Here is a 26,985-nt window from a genome sequence, read left to right on the forward strand (position 1 = left end):
ATTGACCCTGAAATGGACAAGAGAGTGACTGTGATAGTGGAAGAGAATAGCTGTCATCAGGACACGGGGTATATTATCACGGATTCACAGTATCAAATACAAACGAGGGAGTTTTTTTTGTTTGTTTTTGTCAATAAAATACGGGGAAGAAATTTTCGAGTAGATTGAATGCAACGCAGCGCAAGAAACCTAGAGGCAAATCCGCCACTACTGTAGCGCGGTAAAAGGGCAAGGAGCGGATAAGCAGGGTGGAGGCGTCTGGTACTGTCTGCGCTCACCGCACAGGAGCAGCGCGCGGTGGATGGACGACTAGGCCAGCGGGAGAGGGGGAATGGGTGAAAGGACGATGCATCCTGTGCATCGAGGGGGTGGGTGTGTGTGTATGTGTGTGTGTTCAATGAGCGTGGATTTGTCTGTAGCACAGCAGAGGTCCAGTCACGATGAACGGGGAGCATCATTAGCAGAGAGAGGATAACAGAACAGACAGAAAGCCAGACAGAAGCAGGACAAGCGACGAGGACAACTGACTTACGAATAGATACTTTCGGACCTTGGTCCTCGAATTTTCTTTACTCAGTGTGGGAAGGCGCAGATGGGCAGAGGAGGGTAATGGCGGAGGACGACCACCGGGAGGACCCCACATGCCCGCCATCCCATCCATAGCTCTGTTGCTGCGGCACCAGCAACCACTGCAGCACGGACTGCCGTAGCCCTTGGCGTTGTAGCTCTCACTCTCTCTCTCCTGGCCGCGTCGTAGACTTCCCACTGACCTACTCTGGGGTGCAGCAGTGTCGAATTAGGGGAGGTTGCGTGTGTGGAATCTGGATGGACGGTACTTGAACCGATCTTGGTTGAGGAGGGGTCGGAGGAAAGAACTAGGGCACACGGACTGTCACATCAGCATCATGGCTAACTCGTTTTGGTGTCCTAGCACAGGTGTCTGTGTCGGAGTTTAGCACTGAATTTGCGCATGCGGATGTCGGGACCGGCGTGCTGTTGACGGATAGGTTTTTGTGGTTATTGAGAACAGATGCGTTGGGACAGCAAGCCACTCCGGTACTTCGTCATCCTGTGGGTGTTTAAGTGCCTGCCTTTATATAAGTCCTGAAAGGGTTGGGTTAGTTAAGTGTGCGCTATCAGTGTGAGTGAAGGACTTGGAAATTTGGTCACCTACTGCCACACCCTTGGCTTTAAACTTGTGTTAGAGGTCCTTCGGTTCATGTCTTACATGCCGTGCACTCGACTGACTCCAACATCTGTCTAATCTGAACTCGACGGTCGAAGTAGGGACTCTTTCCCTCTTATGCTCCAGTTTAAGGTTGATGCAGCTGTTAATAGATATCTAACCTATCGGCCTACCAGTCTAGTCTTGGGTTTGTACCACTACGCAAACCGGGTTTCCGTCCCCCACTGGCATTCTGTGCTCTGGATCTTCTTCGCTTTGCGTCGCCATACCTCGGGGAAGGGTTTCCTAGAGGCGAAGGAGCGTGGACCTCGTCATGAGGAGATGCAAGTAGGAGAGAGGTTTCTGCAAGACGTGGCCTGTTGGTTGGCCTAAGCGGAGGGCTTCGTGCACTTAAGGAAGCAGAGCACAGTTGTGGTGGTGAATACCGTGATTGATTCGACGAATCCTTAACTCCTAACTTCGGTTAAGCTAACGTCGGCGTCAACGGCATCATCGTGGCAAATTTCAAGCTAGATTTGAGCGAGATGCCATTTGAAGTGATAGGAGCGATCAAGGTGAGCACGCCTGTACGGCATGAGTCGCAGCTTGTGACGGAGTATAGGGGAGGGTAATAGGTTGATGCTCCGCGGTTGAGCTTGCGGATCTGAGGTGGGAGAAGGGGCGCGATCAGGGTGTGTTGGTTAAGGCATCGTGGAACCCTGGGTGAGTGAATTGGTGCTAATCCACACATCATATTATTGTTACAGCACGTAAAGTGCACTGGATGACTTGATGCATAGTGCTCGAAGCCTCTTCCTGTGGTGTAACCAAATCTGTCCGGGTAGGCGGGTACTCCTCCAATTCTGGACAGCTAGGAATAGGGTGCCTACAAGCGGTTGTGCGGGAGTAGTAATTAGTGGTGGTCGGAGGCCAAAACAGATCCATGGGAGCATAGGCATCTAATGTGTATTTTTCTAGCTGTACATGTATTGCCCAGTTTGGATCGGCAATTTGAGTTGGTAATGTGAAGTGTTTGAGGTCTTCTATCATGCTTAGAGAGTTGAAGTACATAGGGAGGACGTGGGGGGCAGATGGAAGAACCCGACATGAAAAGTGCTGTGAGGAGTGTGAAGATAGTTTGGTGTGGTCGTAGACTGACCTGTTCTAATGACGTTTGAGGGTGTATCAGGCGTTCAATTCTGGGCTTTTGGGTGGTTGCCCGTACGGTGCATGGGGGCGGAGCAAGTCTGGCATGTAGAATTCGTCCCAAACAAAATTGGAGTCTGCGCAAGTCTGCCTCCCCAGACCAAAGCATCTAAGAAGCAGCTGGTTGAATGTCAGCATGAGAAGGACCTTTGAGACGAACGCTACGTAGGTCCGCATCCCTAGGTTTGGAGAGTGTCACTCGGAACAGGACGGCGCAGTAGACCTACATAAGCTCTAGCAGAAAGCAGTTAGCGATTGCGCCGTCTCAGCTCCCCGTGTCCTGGCCCGGTATGCTCGAGCCCGGGCTGAGGTTGTCGATGGGCATCAAAACCGAAAAACTGGATGACAGCGGAGGGCGTGAGAGGAGCATGGCAAGCGGGGTAGGGGAAAGCGTGGATCGGCTGGATGCGCAGCTGTGGCATGCGTGTGCGGGAGGCATGGTTCAACTCCCGCAGGTGGGTGCGAAAGTGATATACTTTCCTCAGGGGCACGGAGAACAAGCTGCGACGACTCCTGATTTCTCCGCATCGATGGGTCCGTCAGGAACGATACCGTGCCGAGTAGTGTCAGTAAATTTCCTGGCGGACACGGAGACGGACGAGGTGTTCGCACGAATGCGGCTGCAGCCGGAGGGACTGCATGGATTGAACGATATGACGGAGGAAGCCCCATCGTCCCCTCCTCCCGAGAAGCCGGCCTCGTTTGCGAAAACGCTGACGCAGAGCGATGCGAACAACGGAGGAGGATTTTCGGTGCCGCGGTATTGTGCGGAGACAATATTTCCGCCTCTGGACTACTCGAGCGATCCTCCCGTGCAGACCGTCTTGGCGAAGGATGTGCATGGAGACGTGTGGAAGTTTCGGCACATATACAGGTATGAGGTGCAATTGCCATGGTTGAGTTGGATTCGGTGTGTGGCATGGGTGGTCGCTGGGATCGGTAGCGGTAGTTGGATGAGCGTGGAACGGAGTGGACTGTAGGCGCTGATGGGTGTTTTGAATGCACAGGGGGACCCCAAGGCGACATCTGTTGACGACGGGGTGGAGCACGTTTGTGAATCAGAAGAAGCTGGTAGCAGGGGACGCGATCGTGTTTTTGCGCAGCGCTTCGGGGGAGCTGTGTGTGGGAGTGAGACGGTCGATGCGGGGCGCGAGTGGCGGGGACTCGTCGACATGGCACTCGTCTGCTAACGCGACGCGGGCATCGCGTTGGGAGGTGAAGGGGACTGAGAGTTTTTCGGATTTCTTCGCCGCAGTGGGCGACAATGGTCACGGGGGATCGAGCAACGGGGTGTCGAGATCAGGGAGTCAGGGTGCGTCGACGACGAGCAGCTTTGCGCGGAACCGCGCGCGTGTGACTGCGAAGTCTGTACTGGACGCCGCTGCACTTGCAGTGGCAGGAAAGCCGTTTGAGGTTGTGTACTACCCACGTGCGAGTACAGCAGAGTTCTGCGTGAAGGCTGGTCTGGTGAAGCAGGCCCTGGATCATACGTGGTACGCAGGGATGCGATTTAAGATGGCATTCGAGACGGAAGACTCGTCCAGGATCAGTTGGTTCATGGGAACGATCGCGGCGGTGAAACCAGCGGATCCCCTGTTGTGGCCGAATTCGCCATGGCGCGTCCTTCAGGCACGTGCTGTGTGGTGAAGTGTGGTTGGGTGTTGCCGGGGAGATAGTGTGTGGGATTGGGGATTGGTGGACGCATGAGTTGTTTGGGAAAGCGGGGGTGGATGGGTGGAGGGGCAGTGATGTGTCGGCATGGGGGGGTGTTTGTGGGTGTGGAAGGTGCTGACGAGGTGGTGGCAATGGTGGGATGGCAGGTAACATGGGACGAGCCGGACCTGCTGCAGGGTGTGAGCCGTGTGAGCCCTTGGCAGGTGGAGCTGGTGGCTACGCTGCCAATGCAGTTGCCCCCGTTCTCGTATCCGAAGAAGAAGCTGCGTGCTGTCCAGCCCCAAGAGCTGCAGTTGCAGGCACCCGGGCTGCTGAACCTGCCGCTGGCAGGGTCGAGCAGTTTCGCGGGGCAGTTGCCGACCCCATGGGGCGGCCCTGCACTTTTAGAAAACGCCTCTGCAGGCATGCAGGGAGCCAGGCATGATCGCTTTAACGGGCCTCCATCCATGGATTTCCGGTATAGTAATTACAAACGTGCTCGAGAGCACCCGAGCGAGAACCAGTACGCGGAGCAGGGGCAGACTTCTCCCGCCGGTAGCGCACGGGTGGTGTTGAGCGACCCCCTATGTGGTGACAGTCACCACCAGTTCTCTTTTTTGAGCAGCGGACAGGCGCACAATGGTGGGCAGCAGCAGCAACAACAGCAGCAGAGCTCGCAGATGTCGGGTAGCGGGCTGACGATGGGGCTGATGCCAGGTGGGAGCCCGACGAGAGATGACGGTGGGAGCAATTCGAAGTCGAAGTTGAAGAGCAGCCCCGCTCCGACAACGTTTTTACTGTTTGGGCAGTCCATCGACCCGAGCAGCAACTCGAAGGCTGCGCAGGAGCAGTGCGTGGCATCGGCGAGCAGCTCTGTGGAGGGGTCTTCTCTGTTCCAGGAGGGGCTGCGAGTTTCGCCGACGAGTTACTCGTCGTCGGATAACACGTTGGAGCACAAGGACAGGATGAGGAGATTCAATGCGGACCTGAACGGCGCGTCGGGAGGGACGGGGGATGGGGCGATGTCAAGGTACCGGCAGAACGAGGGCGGGCCGTGGCCAGAGCTGTCGATTGGGACGGAGGTGGGGAGCTTGAAGTGGTTTAAGGAGCAGCGGTTGGAGAAGGAGAAGGGGTCGAACGAGGCGCTCCAGCACTGCAAGGTGTTCAGAGAGGGCGATGAGGTGGGGCGGACGCTGGACCTGGCGAACTTCAAGTCGTATGAGGAGGTGTACGATCGTTTGGCAGGGATGTTCAGCGTTCCGGCAGCGAGTTTCAAGAATCGAGTGGTTTACCAGGATGGCGAGGGGTGTACGCTGCCAGTGGGTGCGGAGCCATACGGGTAGGGTGAGACGCCAACTGGAGCTGACGTGAGTGGTGTCACATACATGTGTAGTGATGTGTAGAATAGTTTGAGAAGAGGTGGTGTTTACACATGGTGGAGGGTATGGGACGAGTGGGTAGGCCTGGGGGAGCGACAGCAGTGATACGTGGGCGTGTTGGTGATGGCAGGAACTTTGTGGCAGCCGTGAGGCGGCTGACAATTCTTCCGTGAAGAAGGCAAATGGGGGTTTTGGGTGTGCGATCATAGCTCAGTAGGTCTTTTTTACATGATATAAGAGTAGATTTGGAAGAACGTACGTACCGGCAGTAATGAGTGATGGGGCTGGCTTCGTTGCAATGGGTGGAGTGTGAGACGTGTTCCCGTAGATTATGGTGGGGGAGGTGGCACGGGAGGGTTGTGGATAAGAATTGCACAAACCGAACGTACGATTTCACACAAGGGTGGAGTGGAAGCCATGCAGGGTATATGTGTGTAATACAGCTTTCGCCGAAGTGGACAAGTGTAAAGCGTTCCAGGGTTTGAGATGGAATGATTTTGTGACTAATGCAGTGGCACTTCGATTATTACATTGTGAACGTGGAATGGGTATGATGATTTTGGAGAGTTGCATCTGCGTTGGTGTTGTGACGGACAACGATTAGTGGAGCGGAGTGGGGGCGGGGGGGGGTGTTGTGGACGAGGATGGCAGAGTGCTTGATGGTTTGAGTGACAGGCAGGTGCAGTGGAAGGCGAGGAGGGTTTGCATGTCTGATGCAGGTGTCGTGGAATTCGAGCAGTGTAGAGCGTTCCAGGGTTGGGTTGGAATGAGATTAGGACGGATGCAGTGGCAGTATTGTCACTGTATTGTTCACATGGAATGGATGTATATATGGATGAGTCGTATTTGTCCATTAGTGAAAATTTCCAGCTTGTGTTGCATCCGGCCAACCTCAAAGTGGTTGGCTGCTAGAGGAGATTTTCTCTAATCTGGTGGTTTTGCGCAGTTTAATGGAAAATCATGGTGCGGTTGTGGATAGCATAGCCAACCCTTGAAGGTCTGTAATTTTGCAATAGAAGACATGCGGAAGGAAATGGAGTCAATTTGACCTCAATGCTATTTGAGTTTATATCGATGAAGCTTTCGTTCAGTCTTTCCGAGCTAATGCAGCTTGTCCTTGCTATTTGTTTTGATCTCTTTCCTCGGTCTTAGCAGGTTGCAATTTGCAAGTTGTTTACCAAGGGGTCAATCCCTTCACTGAGCAATAAACAAGATGATCCCTCATTTGGTCAACATTTCTCGAGTTAGTATTGTTGTTGCATGTTCACTTATATTTTTTTGAGTTCAGCTAGATAGATTAGTATTGAAGATGGATGTGAGCTAAAATAATCCCCCATTACGTCCAGCTCACAACAATTGAATTATGTAATATTTTTTATGAAATGTAATTATTACTTAAATCTTATTATATAATCCTTCAATCTGTCAAGATTAATAAAATAATTAAAATCTCCACCACAATTTATACTTATAAGTCATACAATTAAGTTTATACTTAGAGGATTTTTTTTCTTCTTATTATTTTTTTATAATTCTTTTGTAGACCAAAACTCCATCTAAGAATAATTTGTCATCTACATATGAGTTTTCATCCAAATTTTCATCCAAAGAATATTCATCCATAAGTTTTCATCTTATTCTAACTTAAATTCATTTGTGATATTTCATCCCAATCAATTTTAATCATTTGATATACCATCATCCATTCTTTAAGCTAACCTTATCCAATTGAACCTAACATCATCCAATGGCAATTTTCATCCAATTTGAATTAATCCAAGTTAGCAAACTTATGGAATGCAATGTTACAAAAAGACAACTTGTTGTTGTCCATCGCCACTAATTCCAACACCTCTTCAAGCAAGTTGTTGTTGAAGACTTAGTCCTTTCAACAACACCCAATTATTCAAGTCTAATTGCAATGGTGAATTGTTCATGATGAGTTAGTGCAAGCCTGCAAAATTGATGTAAAGAAATTACTGAGTGAAACAGTCAGAGTCAATACTCATGCTACAGAAATAGCAAGAGCCAATTCTTATTTCCTTCTAACTATTAATTTGTAGCAAACAACAATATAATCCTAATATTTGTCTCTAAAAAAGGAGTTGTTTCATTTCATATTTCGATCTCGTTTTTGTTTGGGTGGAGTTGGGGTTCGGTTTTTTTCATGACGTGTTTGAGATTATGATTTTTGTTCTTATGATCTTTGTTGAATGGATGGACTGAACCCTAAACCCTAAACCTGGCCAGCGTGGTGCCTGCACTTAATATAGTCGATGGTACGAAATTTGGCTTGAGTTTGCTGGTTTAATCGTAAAATGAGCCGAACGGTTGTTGTGGCAGCTTGTGACTGAGCTGATGTGTCGTGGAGCTTTTTAAGTTCCGTTAGTTTTACTATTTAGCTTCTGCTGAGCTTGTTAAGTGAGGCTTTATCGAGTGTGATCACGGATGAGTTTGTTGTGTCGGGAGCCATTTGTTGGAAGATCGTGTGTATGAACGTCTTGCGTTGTATCGATCGTTCGTGTGGTTCCTCAATTCGTCAGCTGGTTACTGATTGTTGTAATCATTAGATTTTGCATCGCACTTAATGTCTCTCAAGCTACGCGCTATTTCGAAATGAGAGTTGGGGATGAAACGTAATGTCGTGCGAGGGCACAATTGGCGTTTAGTATACATGCACTACCTCTTTGAGGTGATGGGTTCGTTTGGTCGGTAAATGGAGGGATGGGTCTAAATTTTGAACCATTATCAGTTTCGAGATGTCGGGCAGCACCTGCAATGATGGCAACTAGCGGCAGAGAATTGTTTTCAGAGTTGGAAGTCATGTCTGTTTCCTCATTGCATACATTACAGGAATCTGGGGTTGGGGCTTGAGGTTAAGTGCGTGTGAATGATGTGTGGATGCCGCAGTGCTGAGCGTGAGTGCCACTGAATTGCGCACGGGTAATCCTGTAGGGTTGTTGACGGCCGAGATTGAATGTGCGGCACAGCTTGGTGGAGGGAGAAGTGAAATGGATTGGAAGTGTGAAGTCGCTGTTTGTCGACTTGGTGAAGGGATGGCCTAGGCTGTGCAGTGTAGAGTTGATTTCTGTAGTCAGCTTGGTACCTTATCATTCATCAAATATAGGTACTATTGGAGGGTGGATTTGGAAATGTACACTAGTTAAGGCTCTTTCTTTGCATGTACACACAGCTGTTCACATCCTTTATTACACATAATATGTGCACATATATGTTCACTGTATCCATTTGTACACTTCAGCACACTGGGTATTTTGAGGAACTTTGATGAAATATGGCACTGAGATTCATGTGATTGTGAGATATGCAGTGAATATACAGAATTTTATGTGGAATTTTGGAATGAGGTCATGCTAACCAATGGCTACTAGTTTGCAGTTATATAGTTTTATAGATACAAATTGACATTTTCGTATTTGTAGGTGATTAATAGGTTGAAAACATGGCCAACAAGTTGACCATATGGCGCACATGTAGAAAGCTTATTTTGCAAGTAAGATACATATGAGGAGTCCTACAGAATGTTGCCATATATCTCCTTGTTAGATGGTATATATGAAGGCAAGAGTGAGACCTTCACTCTTGTCAACATCTTTTTTGTTCTTAGTCTAGTTTTAAGAGCCTCTAATATTCTTGTCTTTAGCAATAGCCATTCTATTTATATATATATATATATATATATATAAGCAATGCTATGTATGCTTGCAAATGAACTAACACAAATACAACTATTGAAGTTTTTTTTGTTTTACATAGCATATCATAAGTGTACAATTATGTTGCATTGCAATTTAAAAGTAATAGAAAAATGCACAAGATGATGAAACGTTTCTTACTTATTTGAACTATATTATTTTCATTGATTTTTTATTTTTTTGTTTCTGTATATTAGAATTCATGGATTGTGTAAGAAAAAATATATATGAAATAAATCCATTTCTTTAGTGTGGTCTCAAATTGCATTCAAGACCTATTAAAAGTAAATAAAGAAGTCCAATATTGCTAGTTCTTCACATGCGTATAAAAGAGATTCAAGTTAATAGAAACAAAAACAACATATTTATTCTGATGAAGATTAATTTCATTTCATTCCACTCACAAATGTAATATAGTAGCATCAAGCACTCTGCCATCCTCGTCCACAACACCCCCCCCCCCCGCCCCCACTCCGCTCCACTAATCGTTGTCCGTCACAACACCAACGCAGATGCAACTCTCCAAAATCATCATACCCATTCCACGTTCACAATGTAATAATCGAAGTGCCACTGCATTAGTCACAAAATCATTCCATCTCAAACCCTGGAACGCTTTACACTTGTCCACTTCGGCGAAAGCTGTATTACACACATATACCCTGCATGGCTTCCACTCCACCCTTGTGTGAAATCGTACGTTCGGTTTGTGCAATTCTTATCCACAACCCTCCCGTGCCACCTCCCCCACCATAATCTACGGGAACACGTCTCACACTCCACCCATTGCAACGAAGCCAGCCCCATCACTCATTACTGCCGGTACGTACGTTCTTCCAAATCTACTCTTATATCATGTAAAAAAGACCTACTGAGCTATGATCGCACACCCAAAACCCCCATTTGCCTTCTTCACGGAAGAATTGTCAGCCGCCTCACGGCTGCCACAAAGTTCCTGCCATCACCAACACGCCCACGTATCACTGCTGTCGCTCCCCCAGGCCTACCCACTCGTCCCATACCCTCCACCATGTGTAAACACCACCTCTTCTCAAACTATTCTACACATCACTACACATGTATGTGACACCACTCACGTCAGCTCCAGTTGGCGTCTCACCCTACCCGTATGGCTCCGCACCCACTGGCAGCGTACACCCCTCGCCATCCTGGTAAACCACTCGATTCTTGAAACTCGCTGCCGGAACGCTGAACATCCCTGCCAAACGATCGTACACCTCCTCATACGACTTGAAGTTCGCCAGGTCCAGCGTCCGCCCCACCTCATCGCCCTCTCTGAACACCTTGCAGTGCTGGAGCGCCTCGTTCGACCCCTTCTCCTTCTCCAACCGCTGCTCCTTAAACCACTTCAAGCTCCCCACCTCCGTCCCAATCGACAGCTCTGGCCACGGCCCGCCCTCGTTCTGCCGGTACCTTGACATCGCCCCATCCCCCGTCCCTCCCGACGCGCCGTTCAGGTCCGCATTGAATCTCCTCATCCTGTCCTTGTGCTCCAACGTGTTATCCGACGACGAGTAACTCGTCGGCGAAACTCGCAGCCCCTCCTGGAACAGAGAAGACCCCTCCACAGAGCTGCTCGCCGATGCCACGCACTGCTCCTGCGCAGCCTTCGAGTTGCTGCTCGGGTCGATGGACTGCCCAAACAGTAAAAACGTTGTCGGAGCGGGGCTGCTCTTCAACTTCGACTTCGAATTGCTCCCACCGTCATCTCTCGTCGGGCTCCCACCTGGCATCAGCCCCATCGTCAGCCCGCTACCCGACATCTGCGAGCTCTGCTGCTGTTGTTGCTGCTGCTGCCCACCATTGTGCGCCTGTCCGCTGCTCAAAAAAGAGAACTGGTGGTGACTGTCACCACATAGGGGGTCGCTCAACACCACCCGTGCGCTACCGGCGGGAGAAGTCTGCCCCTGCTCCGCGTACTGGTTCTCGCTCGGGTGCTCTCGAGCACGTTTGTAATTACTATACCGGAAATCCATGGATGGAGGCCCGTTAAAGCGATCATGCCTGGCTCCCTGCATGCCTGCAGAGGCGTTTTCTAAAAGTGCAGGGCCGCCCCATGGGGTCGGCAACTGCCCCGCGAAACTGCTCGACCCTGCCAGCGGCAGGTTCAGCAGCCCGGGTGCCTGCAACTGCAGCTCTTGGGGCTGGACAGCACGCAGCTTCTTCTTCGGATACGAGAACGGGGGCAACTGCATTGGCAGCGTAGCCACCAGCTCCACCTGCCAAGGGCTCACACGGCTCACACCCTGCAGCAGGTCCGGCTCGTCCCATGTTACCTGCCATCCCACCATTGCCACCACCTCGTCAGCACCTTCCACACCCACAAACACCCCCCCATGCCGACACATCACTGCCCCTCCACCCATCCACCCCCGCTTTCCCAAACAACTCATGCGTCCACCAATCCCCAATCCCACACACTATCTCCCCGGCAACACCCAACCACACTTCACCACACAGCACGTGCCTGAAGGACGCGCCATGGCGAATTCGGCCACAACAGGGGATCCGCTGGTTTCACCGCCGCGATCGTTCCCATGAACCAACTGATCCTGGACGAGTCTTCCGTCTCGAATGCCATCTTAAATCGCATCCCTGCGTACCACGTATGATCCAGGGCCTGCTTCACCAGACCAGCCTTCACGCAGAACTCTGCTGTACTCGCACGTGGGTAGTACACAACCTCAAACGGCTTTCCTGCCACTGCAAGTGCAGCGGCGTCCAGTACAGACTTCGCAGTCACACGCGCGCGGTTCCGCGCAAAGCTGCTCGTCGTCGACGCACCCTGACTCCCTGATCTCGACACCCCGTTGCTCGATCCCCCGTGACCATTGTCGCCCACTGCGGCGAAGAAATCCGAAAAACTCTCAGTCCCCTTCACCTCCCAACGCGATGCCCGCGTCGCGTTAGCAGACGAGTGCCATGTCGACGAGTCCCCGCCACTCGCGCCCCGCATCGACCGTCTCACTCCCACACACAGCTCCCCCGAAGCGCTGCGCAAAAACACGATCGCGTCCCCTGCTACCAGCTTCTTCTGATTCACAAACGTGCTCCACCCCGTCGTCAACAGATGTCGCCTTGGGGTCCCCCTGTGCATTCAAAACACCCATCAGCGCCTACAGTCCACTCCGTTCCACGCTCATCCAACTACCGCTACCGATCCCAGCGACCACCCATGCCACACACCGAATCCAACTCAACCATGGCAATTGCACCTCATACCTGTATATGTGCCGAAACTTCCACACGTCTCCATGCACATCCTTCGCCAAGACGGTCTGCACGGGAGGATCGCTCGAGTAGTCCAGAGGCGGAAATATTGTCTCCGCACAATACCGCGGCACCGAAAATCCTCCTCCGTTGTTCGCATCGCTCTGCGTCAGCGTTTTCGCAAACGAGGCCGGCTTCTCGGGAGGAGGGGACGATGGGGCTTCCTCCGTCATATCGTTCAATCCATGCAGTCCCTCCGGCTGCAGCCGCATTCGTGCGAACACCTCGTCCGTCTCCGTGTCCGCCAGGAAATTTACTGACACTACTCGGCACGGTATCGTTCCTGACGGACCCATCGATGCGGAGAAATCAGGAGTCGTCGCAGCTTGTTCTCCGTGCCCCTGAGGAAAGTATATCACTTTCGCACCCACCTGCGGGAGTTGAACCATGCCTCCCGCACACGCATGCCACAGCTGCGCATCCAGCCGATCCACGCTTTCCCCTACCCCGCTTGCCATGCTCCTCTCACGCCCTCCGCTGTCACCCAGTTTTTCGGTTTTGATGCCCATCGATAACCTTAACCCTGGCTCAAGCATACCGAGCCAGGACACGGGGAGCTGAGACGGTGCAATCGCTAACTGCTTTCTACTATACCTTATCAGTGCGCAATGCCCTCTTGTTCTGTGCCACCTTTTCCAAAACCCAGGGATCCGGTCTTAGACAGCATTCGTCTCAAAGATCCTTCTCATGCCCACATTCCACCAGCTGCTTCCACGAGGCTTTTGCCTGGAGAGATTGGCCAGCGAATATCCAATTCGACTCGCAACAGATTGAAGAAGCAAGAGCTGCGCCAACCCGCCCCGTACGCCGTACGGCTAACCACCCAAAAGCCCAGAACTGAGCGCCTGATACACCCTCCGACGTCATCAGAACTAGTCAGTCTACGATCACACAAAACTATCTACAGTCCTAACAGCACTATCCATGTCGGCTTCCTCCATCTACCACATATCTTGCCTATGTACTTCAACTCTCTAAGCATGATAGAGGACCTCAAACACTTCCCATTAACAACTCAAATTGCCGATCCAAACTAGGCAATACATGTAAAGCTAGGAAAGTACACATTACGTGCCAATGCTTACATGCCTCTGTTGTGGCCTCCGACCACCACTAATTACTACTCCCGCAGAACCGGTTGCAGACACACTATTCACAACTGTCCAAAATAGGAGGAGTACCCGCCTACCCGGACAGCTTTGGTTACATCGTGGCTAGAGTCGTCAAGCACTGTGTATCAAGCCATCCAGTCTACTTTATGTGCTGTGACAAACAATATGATGCGTGGATTAGCACCAATTCACTCACCCAGGGTTCCACGATGCCTTAACCAACACTCCCTGATAGCTCTTCTTCTCCCACCTCGGATCCGCAAGCTCCACCGGGGAGTATCAAACTCCTACCCTCCCCGATACTCTGTCACAAGCTTCGGCTCATGCCGTACAGGCGCGCCCACCTCGGTCGCTGCTACCTCTTCAAATCGCATGTCGCTCAAATCGTGCTCGAAATGGCCCACGATGACTCCGTCGACGCCGTTCTGAACTCCAACGAGCAATTAAGACTGAAAGATCTTGTCCAATCTCTCACGATGGTGCCTCACCCACCATTATCTGCTTCCTCTACCTCACGAAGCCCACCGCTTCACTTACCTGACAGCTCACTACTTCCAGATACCCTTCTCCAACTCGCATCTCGTCATCGCAAGGTTCACTTTCTTGCCATGAACACAATCTCTCGCTAATCAACTTAGTTGCTGAAGTGATGATATATATATATATATATATATAGCTTCTAACCGCGACCCTAAAGGAGACGCCCTAGCCAGACTGTTGCATTGAGCTCTTCCTCCAACCCAAACCGGAGAGGGAAGTGTGTTTAAGCGCGACCGTGAACCCTACACTGTACAGACAACCGAAGAAGGCAAATCCACAGTATCTGTGGGATGAACAGCCACAACCCGAGTCGAGGAGCTGCCCAAATTTGAATAACCCAGAACCTAAAAACGCTTGCAACCCTCGTTAACGCTCAGGAACTACCTTCCGCGGCCTACACACACTTCCAAATGAACGAAGACGATGAAGCAGCCGCGATTGGTCAGCAGAATGAGTCCGCAAGCCCACACCACCCTCAGGAAAACCTCACTGATTGCTCAACTCCAGTCCCGACATCCGGATGAACAAATCCAGCTCTACACTCCGACACAGACAACGGTGATAAGACACAGAAATGAGGGAAACCATAATGGTCGAAATGCTACCCCGTGTGCCCTAGTTCCTTCCCTCCGTCCTCCGCTCGACCAAGATCGGTTCAAGTACCGTCCATCCAGATTTTACACACTCACGCAACCTCCTCTCACCCGCTGCGACTCTACCCACACACACGCACACCACTATAGAGTAGTAGGGCACTGAGTAGTCTACGACGCGGCCAGGAGAGGGTAAAGAGCTACTACAGCCAGCCCAGGCTACGGCAGGCAGACGGATCAGCGTTTCCTGGTGCCTGCTGCTGCTGCTGCTGCAGCGGGTGCTGCTACAACAGAGCTATGGATGGGATGGCGGCCATGTGGGGTCCTCCCGGTGGGTCGTCCTCCACCATCATTCCCTATACATCTGTGTATAAAGAAATTCTTGGGAGAGCCAAGGTCCGAAAGTATCTATTCGTAAGTCGGTTTGTCCCCGTCGATTGTCCTGCTTCTGTCTTGCTTCCTGTCTGTTCTCTTACACCCGCCCATTTCTTACGATGCTCTACATTTGTCGCCTGCACCCGTTCCCTTCGCTGGTCCAGATGACACACTTATAAAATTCTTGCCCGGACAGAGAAAATGCATGGCCGCGGGTGTCTCACCCCCTTCCTCCTCCTCCTCATTATCATCATCATCGGCAGCAACAGCAGCAGTAGAGCATCATCATCATCATCATCATCATCATCCTCTTCTTCATTATCATCACTCTCTCTCGCTGATGCTTGTGCATCTGTCGTCGTCCATCTACTCTTCCTCCTCCACCCCCACGATCCCGTCGCCCGGCCCTTGCTGCTTCACACACCCAGTAGTAGTAACCCACCCCACCTAGCCCCGCAGACAGTGCCAGACATGGGCACCACCACCACCCCTACTTCTCCGCTCCTGTCGTCTCCTACCACCACGGCTTTTTTTCTCTCTCTATTACCGCGGACGGATGGTCTCCCTCTACCACCCCCGCCCCCGCCCCCGCCCCTGCCCCTCCGCCGTTTCTTGGCTTCTGACCATCGGTCGTTGCAGATATGTTCGTAGATAATACATTGCAATATTTAATAGCAAAAACTGCTTTCTGCACCAAGTGTCTCTGAGCTCCCATTTATTTTTTCTATGTTTGATCATGAGCCTTGTTTTGATTTCGAAGGAATGCGTTGAACCAATTGGTTGATGTATAATAATTTACAGTAAAATAATGAGTCACAATTCAAACAATATAGCCAAGAATTATACATACTTATTCGATGAGAACCAGGTTTTATTTATTTACTTATTCATTTTTTAAATTAACTTTGAAACAAAAACTTATGGTTTGGACTAATAGCATGTGTTCGAAATTTTATTACGTGTAAAAATAAGTTTTCACAAAAAAAACATATGATTTTTCATTCATTTGTTAACAGACCAAAAAAAATAAACTTTAAATTTTTTATGAGATATTATCTTCAATTTTATTATCTCATATATTTTAATTATATAATATAATATAATAATTTCAATAGTGCAATAAATATATATATATATATATATATATATAGTATTAGGTTGATAGCAATGTTCATATTTGAAGTAAGTAAATGAACGGTTTATAAACTATTTTTTAAAAGACCTTGAGAATTCATGATTGATTATGTGGTTTGTGATTGGTCTTAATACAAAATAATATAAAGAATTGGGTGTAAATGACATTCATTGGAGCATAAATTTTTGAAAAAAATTCATAAATTTTATAATATTTTTTTTCTCAAGATATTTGGTTCTGCATTCCGGTTCTTGTTTTTTTTCTTAAAATTGTTACTTGAGTTTGTGATATCTTTTTCTTTTATATATATATATATATATATATATTGTTATTAAGTTTAGATTTTTTTTCAATGTACATTTTAAAAAAACATATGTTAACATGGTTTATATTATTTTTGTTATAACATAAAAGCATAAAAATCCCCATATTTTAATTTTGATGGGAAGTATCATATGCAATACAAAACTATTTATAACAAGAAATCACATCAGGTTTTCAAAAAGTTGAAATACATTTCAAATCTTTGTAGACTCAACTCTGAAAATCAAAATTGTCAATTAGTGAAAATACTCGCTCTTTCATTTTTCTGAATTTGTTTACAATCGTGTATACTTTTAAAAAGGAAAAAAAGTTAGCATTCATATTGAAAGCATAAAAGTTGGTCTCTTTCACTGCATCTTGTTCAAAAATTTAGGCAATTAGTTCTTTGCAGGTTTTGGGATTCAAAATATAATTATTAGCAGAAGAAATGTCAAAATCATATATATATATATATATATGAGAATATTTAATCAACCCATCCAAATCTTAAATTGACCCACTATCAATCATTTTCATCATTTGGCATCTTTAACATTTTCTTTCCTTGCCATACTTTTTTTCTTCTCAATCTTCTTCACTGTTTACCTCTATTGCATTCTCATTTTCTCCCAATGTAAAATAGTTTTCATGTTCAATGTTTTCTCTTTCCCAATTGATCTCCCACGGTCCAATTCTTTGTTCTTTCTTGAAGACACTCCATCACAACTCTTCCCAAGAGTTTCATTATTTACCCCTCTCATCTCTTGCAAAATTAACATGTCACCAAGTACCAAATCAAAAGATTGGAGAAGGAGTGCAAAGCTCTAGGGAATACAAAAGTAAAGTGGATAGAAGTGGGTTTATTGAATAGTCCCATGTATAAATATATATATATATATATATATATGTATATAGATGTATATTCTTTTCTTCTTCTCAACTTTTCATCTTGGTTCATTGTGCCAAAATAATTTTAACCAATAAATTAAGGAACTAGCTATCATTCTTAGCAATGGTATGAGTAATTCAAGATAGTCCAAGTTCCAAAATAATGAGTACTAGAAAATACTTATCAAATCATCAAAAATTAATAATTATGTACACACAATATCACATCCACAACCAGTCATATTTCAATGTAAGTTTGTATTATTTCATGCTTGATTAAAAGTACTTATTTGTGACAACGTTTACAGTAAACAGAACTGACCAGGGTGCTACAAGTTGTACAGGATTCAACCATCATCTCTGCACACGGGCCACAACCACATGGGCAAGTTCAAATCCCAATATTTCACAAAAATATCTTTTTAGCAAACAAATGATCATGATTAACAACAAAAATACGTAGTCCAATTCAAAGGCACTAACCTGCATTGATCTAATATGAATTTATACACTGTTTGAAGGCATTAAAGATGGCAATACCCAAATATAGTGTAAATTCATTTAAGGGCATAAGACACATATATTATAACATAGAATGAATAGTGAAACGTTTACAACAACTATTACTAGTCATAATCCATTATGATTTTCTGTCATTTTGGATTAAAAGTTCTCCAATACTCATGTAATAATTAAACTTCAAAACATAGTTTTCTGGTTTGATTAGATTTGGAGCCTCACAAGAAAGGTTGAGAATTAAGAAATAGGGCATGTAACTGGTGAGAAGTTGATCAGTAATCTGTCCCATGTATGTAAATAAGAAAATGAGCATTGTGTGCGTATGCAAGGTACATACATATACATACATACATACATACACACATTTAGATACTCTCAATGTTATCTTCTTACATGAAAGACTAACTATGCTGGGAAACCAGTTACAAATACGTAGACTATGTATATTATGAGTAGTTTGTGCCCATTGGTAGATTTGAAGGAATGGCAGTGGCAGAGGATTTTGAATATTCGAAAACAGTGTAATATTAAAAGTAAGGGCTTGTGAGAGTTAAGAGAGTGGTCCCGTGCGGAACCACGGTAATGGGACTTATCGTGGTGGCAGGTCTCGAACGTGTGGAATTGAGTCCCCACGGGAGCGCTTGTCAGCTCGCATAGGAGCCTGTGGTTCCCCGCAGCAACATGTAGGACCAGCAACCATTGGATTCGCACGTAGTAGGGACCAGGGCTCCCAGAAAATCAATACCCGAAAATATACTTGATGCTTTCACAGAAGAGCATTCTCGGTCCTAACATGACACCACCCACATCAGTAAAGCCTACCTTGAATGGCTTTGAAGCTTTAATCTTAATTTCTTTCTAGCTCCTTCCCCTTCTTAAAACACTCAAACCCTGCGATCACAACCCCTCTAAGTTTAAACCAAGAATTTAAACGAGAGTTTTTTCCACTGTACATCGTAGTTCTCATGTTTCCCCTGGAGCCCTGTACATAAGAATTCGTATACTTTGTAGATTATTCAATAGATTGATTATATATTTTGTAGATTGTACAGTAGATTGATTCTATACTTTGTACAATTATGTAAACCGAGCCTCTCCCCTCCCCAAAGCAAGGGCTTGTGCTCTACGGGGCAGCGGGCAGAGGACAGAACTATCTGCCTGACATCCGCATGGATGACAGGACACGTGTACATTCATCCCTGGAACACCGCTTGATCAGGATCAGAGAATGTCCTGTCAAGACGAGCATTTCCATCATTATCATTGTTGTTCTTTGCCACGTAAGATTCCACGTCACTCACCCTAATGGCTCCAATTGTAGGAAGAAGCAGTGCTCTTACCTTTTGACCAGTAGTGTTCACACTGGCATTAGAATAGCCACATGACTAACAACGAGACTTCCTTACTTTCTTTGTTCACACTGTCAGGCGTCCCTCTGGCACTTCAGCTGACTTTCTGACTACAGTGTTTGGTGGAACATAATGTTTCTTATGAATATATTTTTATAAACCATCCGTGTGTGGATTGGGTTTTGAATTCATTCCACAATAGAAACCTGGTACGAATACATTTTTCAAAGTAAAATAAAAAGAGGGTATTGACGTCATCATCAAATCTAAGACATGAGAATATGGTAAAACAATAAAGTATGCGTGGGGAGTTAGTTATATAAGTAACTGGCGTGAGTTTGAATGGAACGAATCTGAAGCTGGATAGTGAGGATGGCCACCAATGAATCTATGTGGGTGAGATACCTTGTGTCCTAATCACAAATTTGCTCTCTTAAAATTTTATTGTTGTTATTTATTATAGTAAGAGAGAGCTTTGGCCATTGTCTCCAGCTGTCAAGGATGGGCAGCCAGTGTAAACAGAACAATTTCCCAAGTTTCCACCACTGAATTAAACCTTTTTGTTTAGGTCCTTGGCTTCCTCCCCCCGATGTGCCTACAACAAGGGCCCCCACTTCGAAGGGTCCCATGCTTGGTATTCTACAGTTTCAGAAATTAGTTAAAATGGAATATATATATATATATATATATATATGAAAGAAAGAAGAAATAATTCATATGTGAAATATCAAAGGAAGTAAAAGGAATACATTATAAAAATTCTCTTGAGATTAGATTGACAAAATATCTTCTAGCAATGTACCACTATATATATATATATATATATATATATATACATGTATATAGATATACACATACACACTCACACACACATATATGTGTGTGCATATTAATACAAATAGCTCAATTTTATTCAGTGTAAATCAAAAATAGTATATGTAGATTTGTTTATTTATTTATTTTTCAAGTTTTAGATTAAACAATAAAAAATTACTCAATAAAAATGAGGAACTTTTGATATAATTCTTTGGCATCAATAGATACAAAATTCCATATTATCTTTTACTAGAATGTCTTAAAAATTAGGATTAAGTTTTAAAAACACATGTAAAATTGTGAATAGAATCATTTTAAAATATAAGAATAAACTCCATCTTATATTACAAGTGTAATTCAAATCCAACACATTTTTTTTTAATATATTAATACTATACTAATTCAATAGAATTATTTATAAATGATTTTTTTTACTCCAATATTATTAAAAAGAAAAAAGAAAAATATTTCAAAATTTTAAAATTAATTTGATTATATATGTATGTATGTATATATATATATATATATATATATATATATAATCATTGCAAAGTTGATTCTTACCCTCTTAAGTTTCTTTTTTAACAAATATCTCATTTCTTGTTTCGAAATTCTATATACTAACTTGTTTACATTAATTGAGTAAAAAATACAACCCCAATAGTAAACTCAAATTTAGGTATAAAATTAAACTTGTGTCTAAGGTTCAAAGATGGCTCTACCTCATTATATAAATTTTATTTTATTGGTAACTTCTACAAGTCTAAAACACCTTCATGTAAGCATGACCACTTCATCCATGCATCCTACAACAAATATATGTATATATATATATATATATATATATAAATAGATATGTTTGGAATACTTGTATGTATAAAATCTATATGCTTATATAGTGCGTGTGTGTGTCCTTTTTTTCAAAAGGGTTACAAGTCTAGAGCATCTCCCCAAGCCTTCACTGTAACCCAGTGGCTTTTCCTGTGGGCTCCTCCAGGAGTGGCAGACTTGTTCTGGACTTCACGTGTGGCGTGTGTCGTGAGCTGTTTGTCAAGAGGAAGGGACCATGACTGCGAGACCATGTCGTGATTTTCTCTGGAGGCGAGGTTAATGACTCGAGCTAGTTACTCTTGTTGTCGAAAACTTGTATGGGAGGTATGAAAGACAATGAATGGTATTGCTGCGCAGGTTTTGAAGGAATGCTCGTGTCGACTCTTGCTCTCTCTCTCTCTTGCATGTCGGTAGCTTGCAGATCATTACCCCAGACGTGAAACCATTGCGCCTGGCAAAGAGCTGTATAGTTCTTTCCTGCACACGTAGACCTCTAGTTTCGATGTCATAATATTCTCGGGCTTGTTTCATATTAACAGCCACTTGTTTGCCACGTAATCAATATCTTTCACCGGGTGCGTCGATGTTCATGCGGCACCTCCGGAACAATCCACTTGACTAAGAGGTCGGCCAATGCTGGCTCAAGATCAGTATTATTTAATCCTCCTTTTGCGGTTTCGACAACAGGCATGCCACGGCACTTTGGCTTTGGCCGTCGTTTCTCTGCCGTTCCATAGAAAGTCGGGCCTGAATCACTGAACGGTCAAGGGTGTCTTCAGAGAACCAGGCCCACGCTGATGCAAATGAACGATGGAGGCCAGCAGATGAATCTCGCCACGATGGGCTGACCGGCCAGATTCATTCCGATCGAACACCAGAAACCCAACTCATTTTCCTCTTTCGAGACTAGAAAAACTTGTTCACGTCGTAGGTCGTTGGACTCGGTCCAAAGAGTAACAAGACGCTTGCTGTGGTCCCGATCTTCTATCCCCGGTTTTCTGCAACTCAGAGCTCCAGTCTAGTTGTCGGACGCCGATACGCGTTCAATATTCACTTAATTCATCTCAACGTACAATCCGCTCGGATGCTAAAGTTATATTCTATGCGGAATATCGACTAGATCCTCCGCATATTGTTTCACACATCGAAAACGAAAAGGGTCCCACTGGCAAATGGGTCGGTCAACCAGAATCCTTGACAGATCGATGCTAGATCCATGCCACCAGCGGAGAGTGGCCTCGTGCATCGAGTGATTGAGCACTTCCCCAACAAGCAAGCCTCGATCAGGGTCCCCATGGACAACCTTGTCGGATTTCCCGTGTAATCGGGAACCTCTTTATGTGGGTGCACAATTCCGACTTATCGACGTCGATGCAACTGTGAGGAAAAGCTTGACCCTGTGTAGATAACCCTTGAGTTAACAATGTCCAAGACGAATAGTAACAGGATGGAAATTCACAAAACAAACAGCAAAGAAAAATAAAACTAAATAAACAATAATGGAAAGATGAACGACGAAGCGATTTGATCTGTGCTTATCAACATCATCTGCACACGTGGTGCAGCCAGTATGGTGGAGCTTGGAGCACTGACAAATTGCTGTGTTGTTCAACCTGTCGCGAACTGTGATGTTGAAGCATGTTTGTGTTCTGTTATGATTGACAGGTTTGGTCTGAAGCTGGGTTGGATGACTTTTGTCCGACTTCTGAGGGATTCAGTGTTTGTGCTTTTGTATCATTGTCTTTCATACAAGACATTGCTGTCGTTCTTCAAAGAGCTAAATTGGGTTTTAGAAGTGTTGAATGTATCTTTCGATGATGTAAACTGTAGACTGAATTTAGCATACACTAGAAAATTTCAAAGTAAGAACAAAATTGAATGGTTAATGTATTTACAATAATTTGTAAATTTTTCGCCAAGATACTGTAGATGCAAGTAATATAATAAAGTAAAAAAAAATAAAAATAAAAAAGCAATCTAACCAAAGTAAATTACAAATGTCATTGCCAAAGAAATTTATGAATTATTTTGACGATTATCAAATTTAAAAGACTTGATTTAAAGCAACTTCAACATTCATATTGAACACAAGTTCAAAGTACAAGAAAAAATAATTAAATACTGAATTCTTTTTCCAATTAAGCTACTTGCAACTGCAAGATATAAAGTAGACTATTTTAGCAACTTATTTGTAATCATGGCCAAGCTATTTGTAGCTAAAGATGAGTTGATAGTTCAATTGCCTATCTTAAAGATATTAGTTTAAATATAAATTTAAAAAATACAATAAATGGTTTTTATAGAAATTCCGAATAAAATCGAATAATAAAATCTGCTCTTCTAAAGTCCTATCTTTTTTTTTTTTTTTTTTTTTTTTTCTTTTCACCTTTTTATTTTGTGAAGTTGAATCATTGATCATCAAAATTTGGAGGCTGGGTAAGACAAGCCTTTAGAACAAAAGTTCCCTTCAATCCATGGCATTAACTATTGTGTGCCCTGCATTAGTGACAGATCTCGATACCCCATGGAAATTAGAACAAGTGTCTAATATTTAGTAATAAACAACTGCAGTGCTTTTCAAAGACCATCCTACTCCAACTTTGGGGGGGGGGGACCTGGTCCAATGGTGACTCATAAAGTGCCTGATAGAGGAGGCTGAATTGATTAATAGATCTAATTTTTAATCAGATTAAAGCCATTCTTATAAAAAAAACTAGGCTTGTAACATAACTATGAGCCAAGAGAAACATGACCCACATTTTTAATTTACAGTTAAGCAAACTGGAGAATATCCAGTAATATGGTCCTGTTGTTATTCTAAACTGTCCAGGAATAGCAGTTTTGAATTGTTCAGTTGTGAGGTTTGATGCATCGTCTTTGAAGAATAGTTAAATCAGTAAATGAATACACATTGTTTTTCTTCGTGATTCTAAGCTAGTTTGCCCATTGTAGAGTTAATCATCTGTCCAAGAAATCCAAAACTTTGACTACTCTTGTTCCTAGAACTTGATTGTAGGGCTTTCAAATGGACAATACATGTGTTCTGTCTTTTTATACTGTTTCAATATCATTTGGTAAGAAGTTAAATGCCATGATAATTTCAACATTAAACTCTTTAAGGAATTTCCAATCTGATTTTTCTAAAAGAACAAGTGCTGCATAGTTGTGTAGTAATAAAGCATGTTTATTTATTTATAGTTCTTCAATTTTTATTGCAATAGAACATGTGTTATTGTTCAAATATATACATTGAAATTTGCAAAACGTAACTTCAATATCATTCTCAAGAAAAAGATAAACTAATAAATAAATAGTAGTAGTAATGTTGATGACGAACTCTTAATGTTGAAAACATTCTCAAGAATTATATTTTCTTGCATTATTGCATAATTGATGATTTTTATTTTTATTTAAATAGGTGGTTCCAAAGATTATAAAATATTGAAGTTTTTGTCAATCAACTTGTCTATTATTTCTACATGTATAAATTTGTTTTTTTTAATTAAAGATATATACTTTTTTTTTGACAAAGTCTTTGTTTATAAAACAAGTTGAGACTCTTGAATCCAACAAGGCTAAGGCTTTAAGATTTTTTGGTCCTAAGTAAACTTCTATTATAAAACAAAGTGAAGGATCTAAAAAGAGAATAAGAACTTTACTAGGAATTGCATAAGATTCCAACTACATAGTCCTTATTGTAGCTAGAGAGACTCATTTTTTGATACATCGTTCTCTTTGGTAACCATGTTCTTCATTTTGTGATTGTATTGCTTCTTTGGACAATATTGAGCAATGTGTTTGGGTTCTCCACAATATAAGTACAAATCTTTGTAACAACGACAAGTCTTTTTTTGCTCAATAAGAAGTTTAAAATGTATCATGTCAATTTACATTGGTTCCAGCCTTGATGAAAAAGTTTTTGAAAATCTAGAAGTTTCTGTCATTATTTGACTTATTCCACTTTACTTAAATCTTTATTCTTGATGTCTTTCAAATAATCATTTATTGTTTGTAATAGCTTGAGCAATAAATTATCCCAAAGATTTTACATTTAACATTGTTAACTACAAATCTTTTATATTGTCATTCAACCCATATCAAAATTGATTGATAAGGACTTTGTTATTCCAATCTACATTACGAGCGAGGTTTTGGAATGCAGCAACTTATATGGTAGCTGACTATAAACTTTATTATAAAGATAAATGTTTAGTCTTTACTACTCTTTCTCAATCACTTTTTCCAAATGTAGTCCTAAATACTTTTACGAATGAATTCAAATCTTAAAAGAGTCATGAATCCTTTTCTATCAAAGGTATAAATCAAGAGAGAGCACTTCGAGATAAAAGTATACCTATGAACTCAGCTTGAATAAATCCATCAACATATTAGAAGAGATGGAACCTTAGGTAGAACTTGATTTATTATAAAAGTCATTAAAATTTTCATCTTGTTCCATCAAACTTCTCAAGCATACTAATGTTTATCCTCAATGTAATTATAGAAGCAAAACTTTCTGGATTTGATTGTCATGTTGATATACTTGCTTACTTGAAGTGCATGACTTCTTCATGCAGACTAAAGACTAGAAAGGTGTTAACAAGTGTAAAAAAGGCTTCACTCTTGCCTCCATATTTACTCTTAATTAAGAGTTACATGGCCATGTCATATAAGACTTCTAAAACATGTTCACTTTGCAAGACATGTATTTTAACTTGCAAGGTAAGTTTTTTACATGTATGCCACATAGTTAGCTTGTTCCATAAGCTACCAATACGTGGTTAACTTGTTGACCAAGTTTCTAACCTACCTATCAATTACAAACACATGTAAAGTCAAAGCAACATCTATAAAGCTTCTAGAAAGCTTCTTTAGAAAATATTATGAAATGTAATTTTTTCATTTAATTATATAGATAAATATTAGAGTAAATATGTATGTTTGTGATCTCTCTTGATATATATATATATAGCTTGCAAAAGAAATTTTTATATAATTTTTATATGGCTTTATTGGGGTTCTCACTAAAAGCATTGTTTTTATGTTATGTTTTTTTTTTTTTTTTTTTTTTTTTTTTTATCTTATCTTAAGTTTTGTTATTATTATTTTTTGAAATTATATTTTTTGTTGGCATGTTTAAATTAACAACACTAAAAAAATGAAGTCTAATAGTATATAAGGTCACAGCTAAAATTGAAATAATAATCTTACATCATTGCATGTGTAGGATTAGTAGACATAACAATTGTTAGGATTTGGCAATAGCATTGGTAAAGACATCAACACTTATTAATGAACCAAGCTTCATATGATCTGTCCAAGTTTCACTAATAAATAACAGCAAAATAAATATATTTCAAACAGTGGGACCCCTTCAGTTAAGAAATTAGGTTTTGACACATAGGATTACAAATATTGTAGAAAGTAACAAAGAATGAAATTTACAATCTTCTCTTCAATTAAGAAAATAAATTTGAAGGTTTTACTGCTGTTTTCTTTACTGATTTTAAGAAAATGTTTATACTTATAAAGTATTAAATGATAACAGTACAGGCTACAAATTAAAGTTATATGAACCATTACCCACAAATTCAATTTGCATGAAACCATTTGAAAACCAGACAAATAAATGCACAGACAGACTTGTGAAAATTTGCAAAAGACTGGCATTGTTCTAAAAAACTTCTCAGAAATGTTGATTTTTGAGGAGATGAAGCTTGAAGAGGCAAAGATTCACTCACTGGCAGCTTCACCCTCTTGAAATTTAAGGAATTTAAGGTTTAGGATACATGCGTTGATTGGAAAGGGTTTGTGAGTACAAGAGCTTAGGGTACAGGGATTGATATGTATGAGTAGTATATTACCCTGCATCATATCAATGGAAAATCAGTTGAAGTTGGTTACTCATAGAGTGTTGCATGCTGAGATTTAGGAGCAGATTTCAGCTTCAATGATTACCAGGTTTAGTACATTTTGCGAAATCAAATGAGACACGATGTGTTGTGAGTACGCTGTTTGGAGGCAGACTCCACAACCAGTTGAGTTTGAAAAAGCAGTTGTTTACAGTCAGGGATTAAGACGATCTGTACAGAGGACTTTCGCACCTTATTCTAA

The 26,985-nt window shown here is 43.4% G+C and overlaps 2 protein-coding genes across 7 annotated transcripts; one reads left to right on the top strand and one right to left on the bottom strand.

The window, feature by feature from the left end:
• The first annotated feature begins 717 nt into the window (after positions 1-717).
• On the top strand, positions 718-5,929 carry LOC112281036 (auxin response factor 8). Of its 4 annotated transcripts, none has more exons than XM_024517172.3 (5): positions 718-1,888; positions 2,355-3,245; positions 3,379-4,000; positions 4,192-5,363; positions 5,534-5,929. In XM_024517172.3, the coding sequence occupies exons 2-5, from the start codon at positions 2,662-2,664 to the stop codon at positions 5,574-5,576; spliced, it is 2,421 nt and encodes an 806-aa protein (XP_024372940.1). In that variant the 5' UTR covers positions 718-1,888; positions 2,355-2,661; the 3' UTR covers positions 5,577-5,929. The 4 variants fall into 4 exon arrangements, with proteins under 4 accessions (XP_024372940.1, XP_024372942.1, XP_024372943.1 ...); XM_024517174.3 differs by having other exon boundaries at positions 843-1,888; positions 4,192-5,391; XM_024517175.3 differs by having other exon boundaries at positions 843-1,888; positions 4,192-5,368.
• Positions 5,930-9,678: 3,749 nt separating this feature from the next.
• Positions 9,679-14,653, bottom strand: LOC112281083 (auxin response factor 8). 3 transcript variants are annotated; one of them, XM_024517254.3, is made up of 5 exons: positions 13,719-14,653; positions 12,363-13,255; positions 11,608-12,229; positions 10,245-11,416; positions 9,679-10,074 (listed from the first exon to the last, which is right to left on the bottom strand). In XM_024517254.3, exons 2-5 carry the CDS (start codon positions 12,944-12,946, stop codon positions 10,032-10,034), a joined length of 2,421 nt encoding a protein of 806 aa, XP_024373022.1. In that variant the 5' UTR covers positions 12,947-13,255; positions 13,719-14,653; the 3' UTR covers positions 9,679-10,031. The 3 variants fall into 3 exon arrangements, with proteins under 3 accessions (XP_024373022.1, XP_024373024.1, XP_024373023.1); XM_024517256.3 differs by having other exon boundaries at positions 10,240-11,416; XM_024517255.3 differs by having other exon boundaries at positions 10,217-11,416.
• Positions 14,654-26,985: the final 12,332 nt, after the last annotated feature.

Source organism: Physcomitrium patens, chromosome 4, assembly GCF_059467195.1.
Source record: "Physcomitrium patens ecotype Gransden chromosome 4, ASM5946719v1, whole genome shotgun sequence".
In the NCBI taxonomy this organism is placed as follows: Eukaryota; Viridiplantae; Streptophyta; class Bryopsida; order Funariales; family Funariaceae; genus Physcomitrium; species Physcomitrium patens.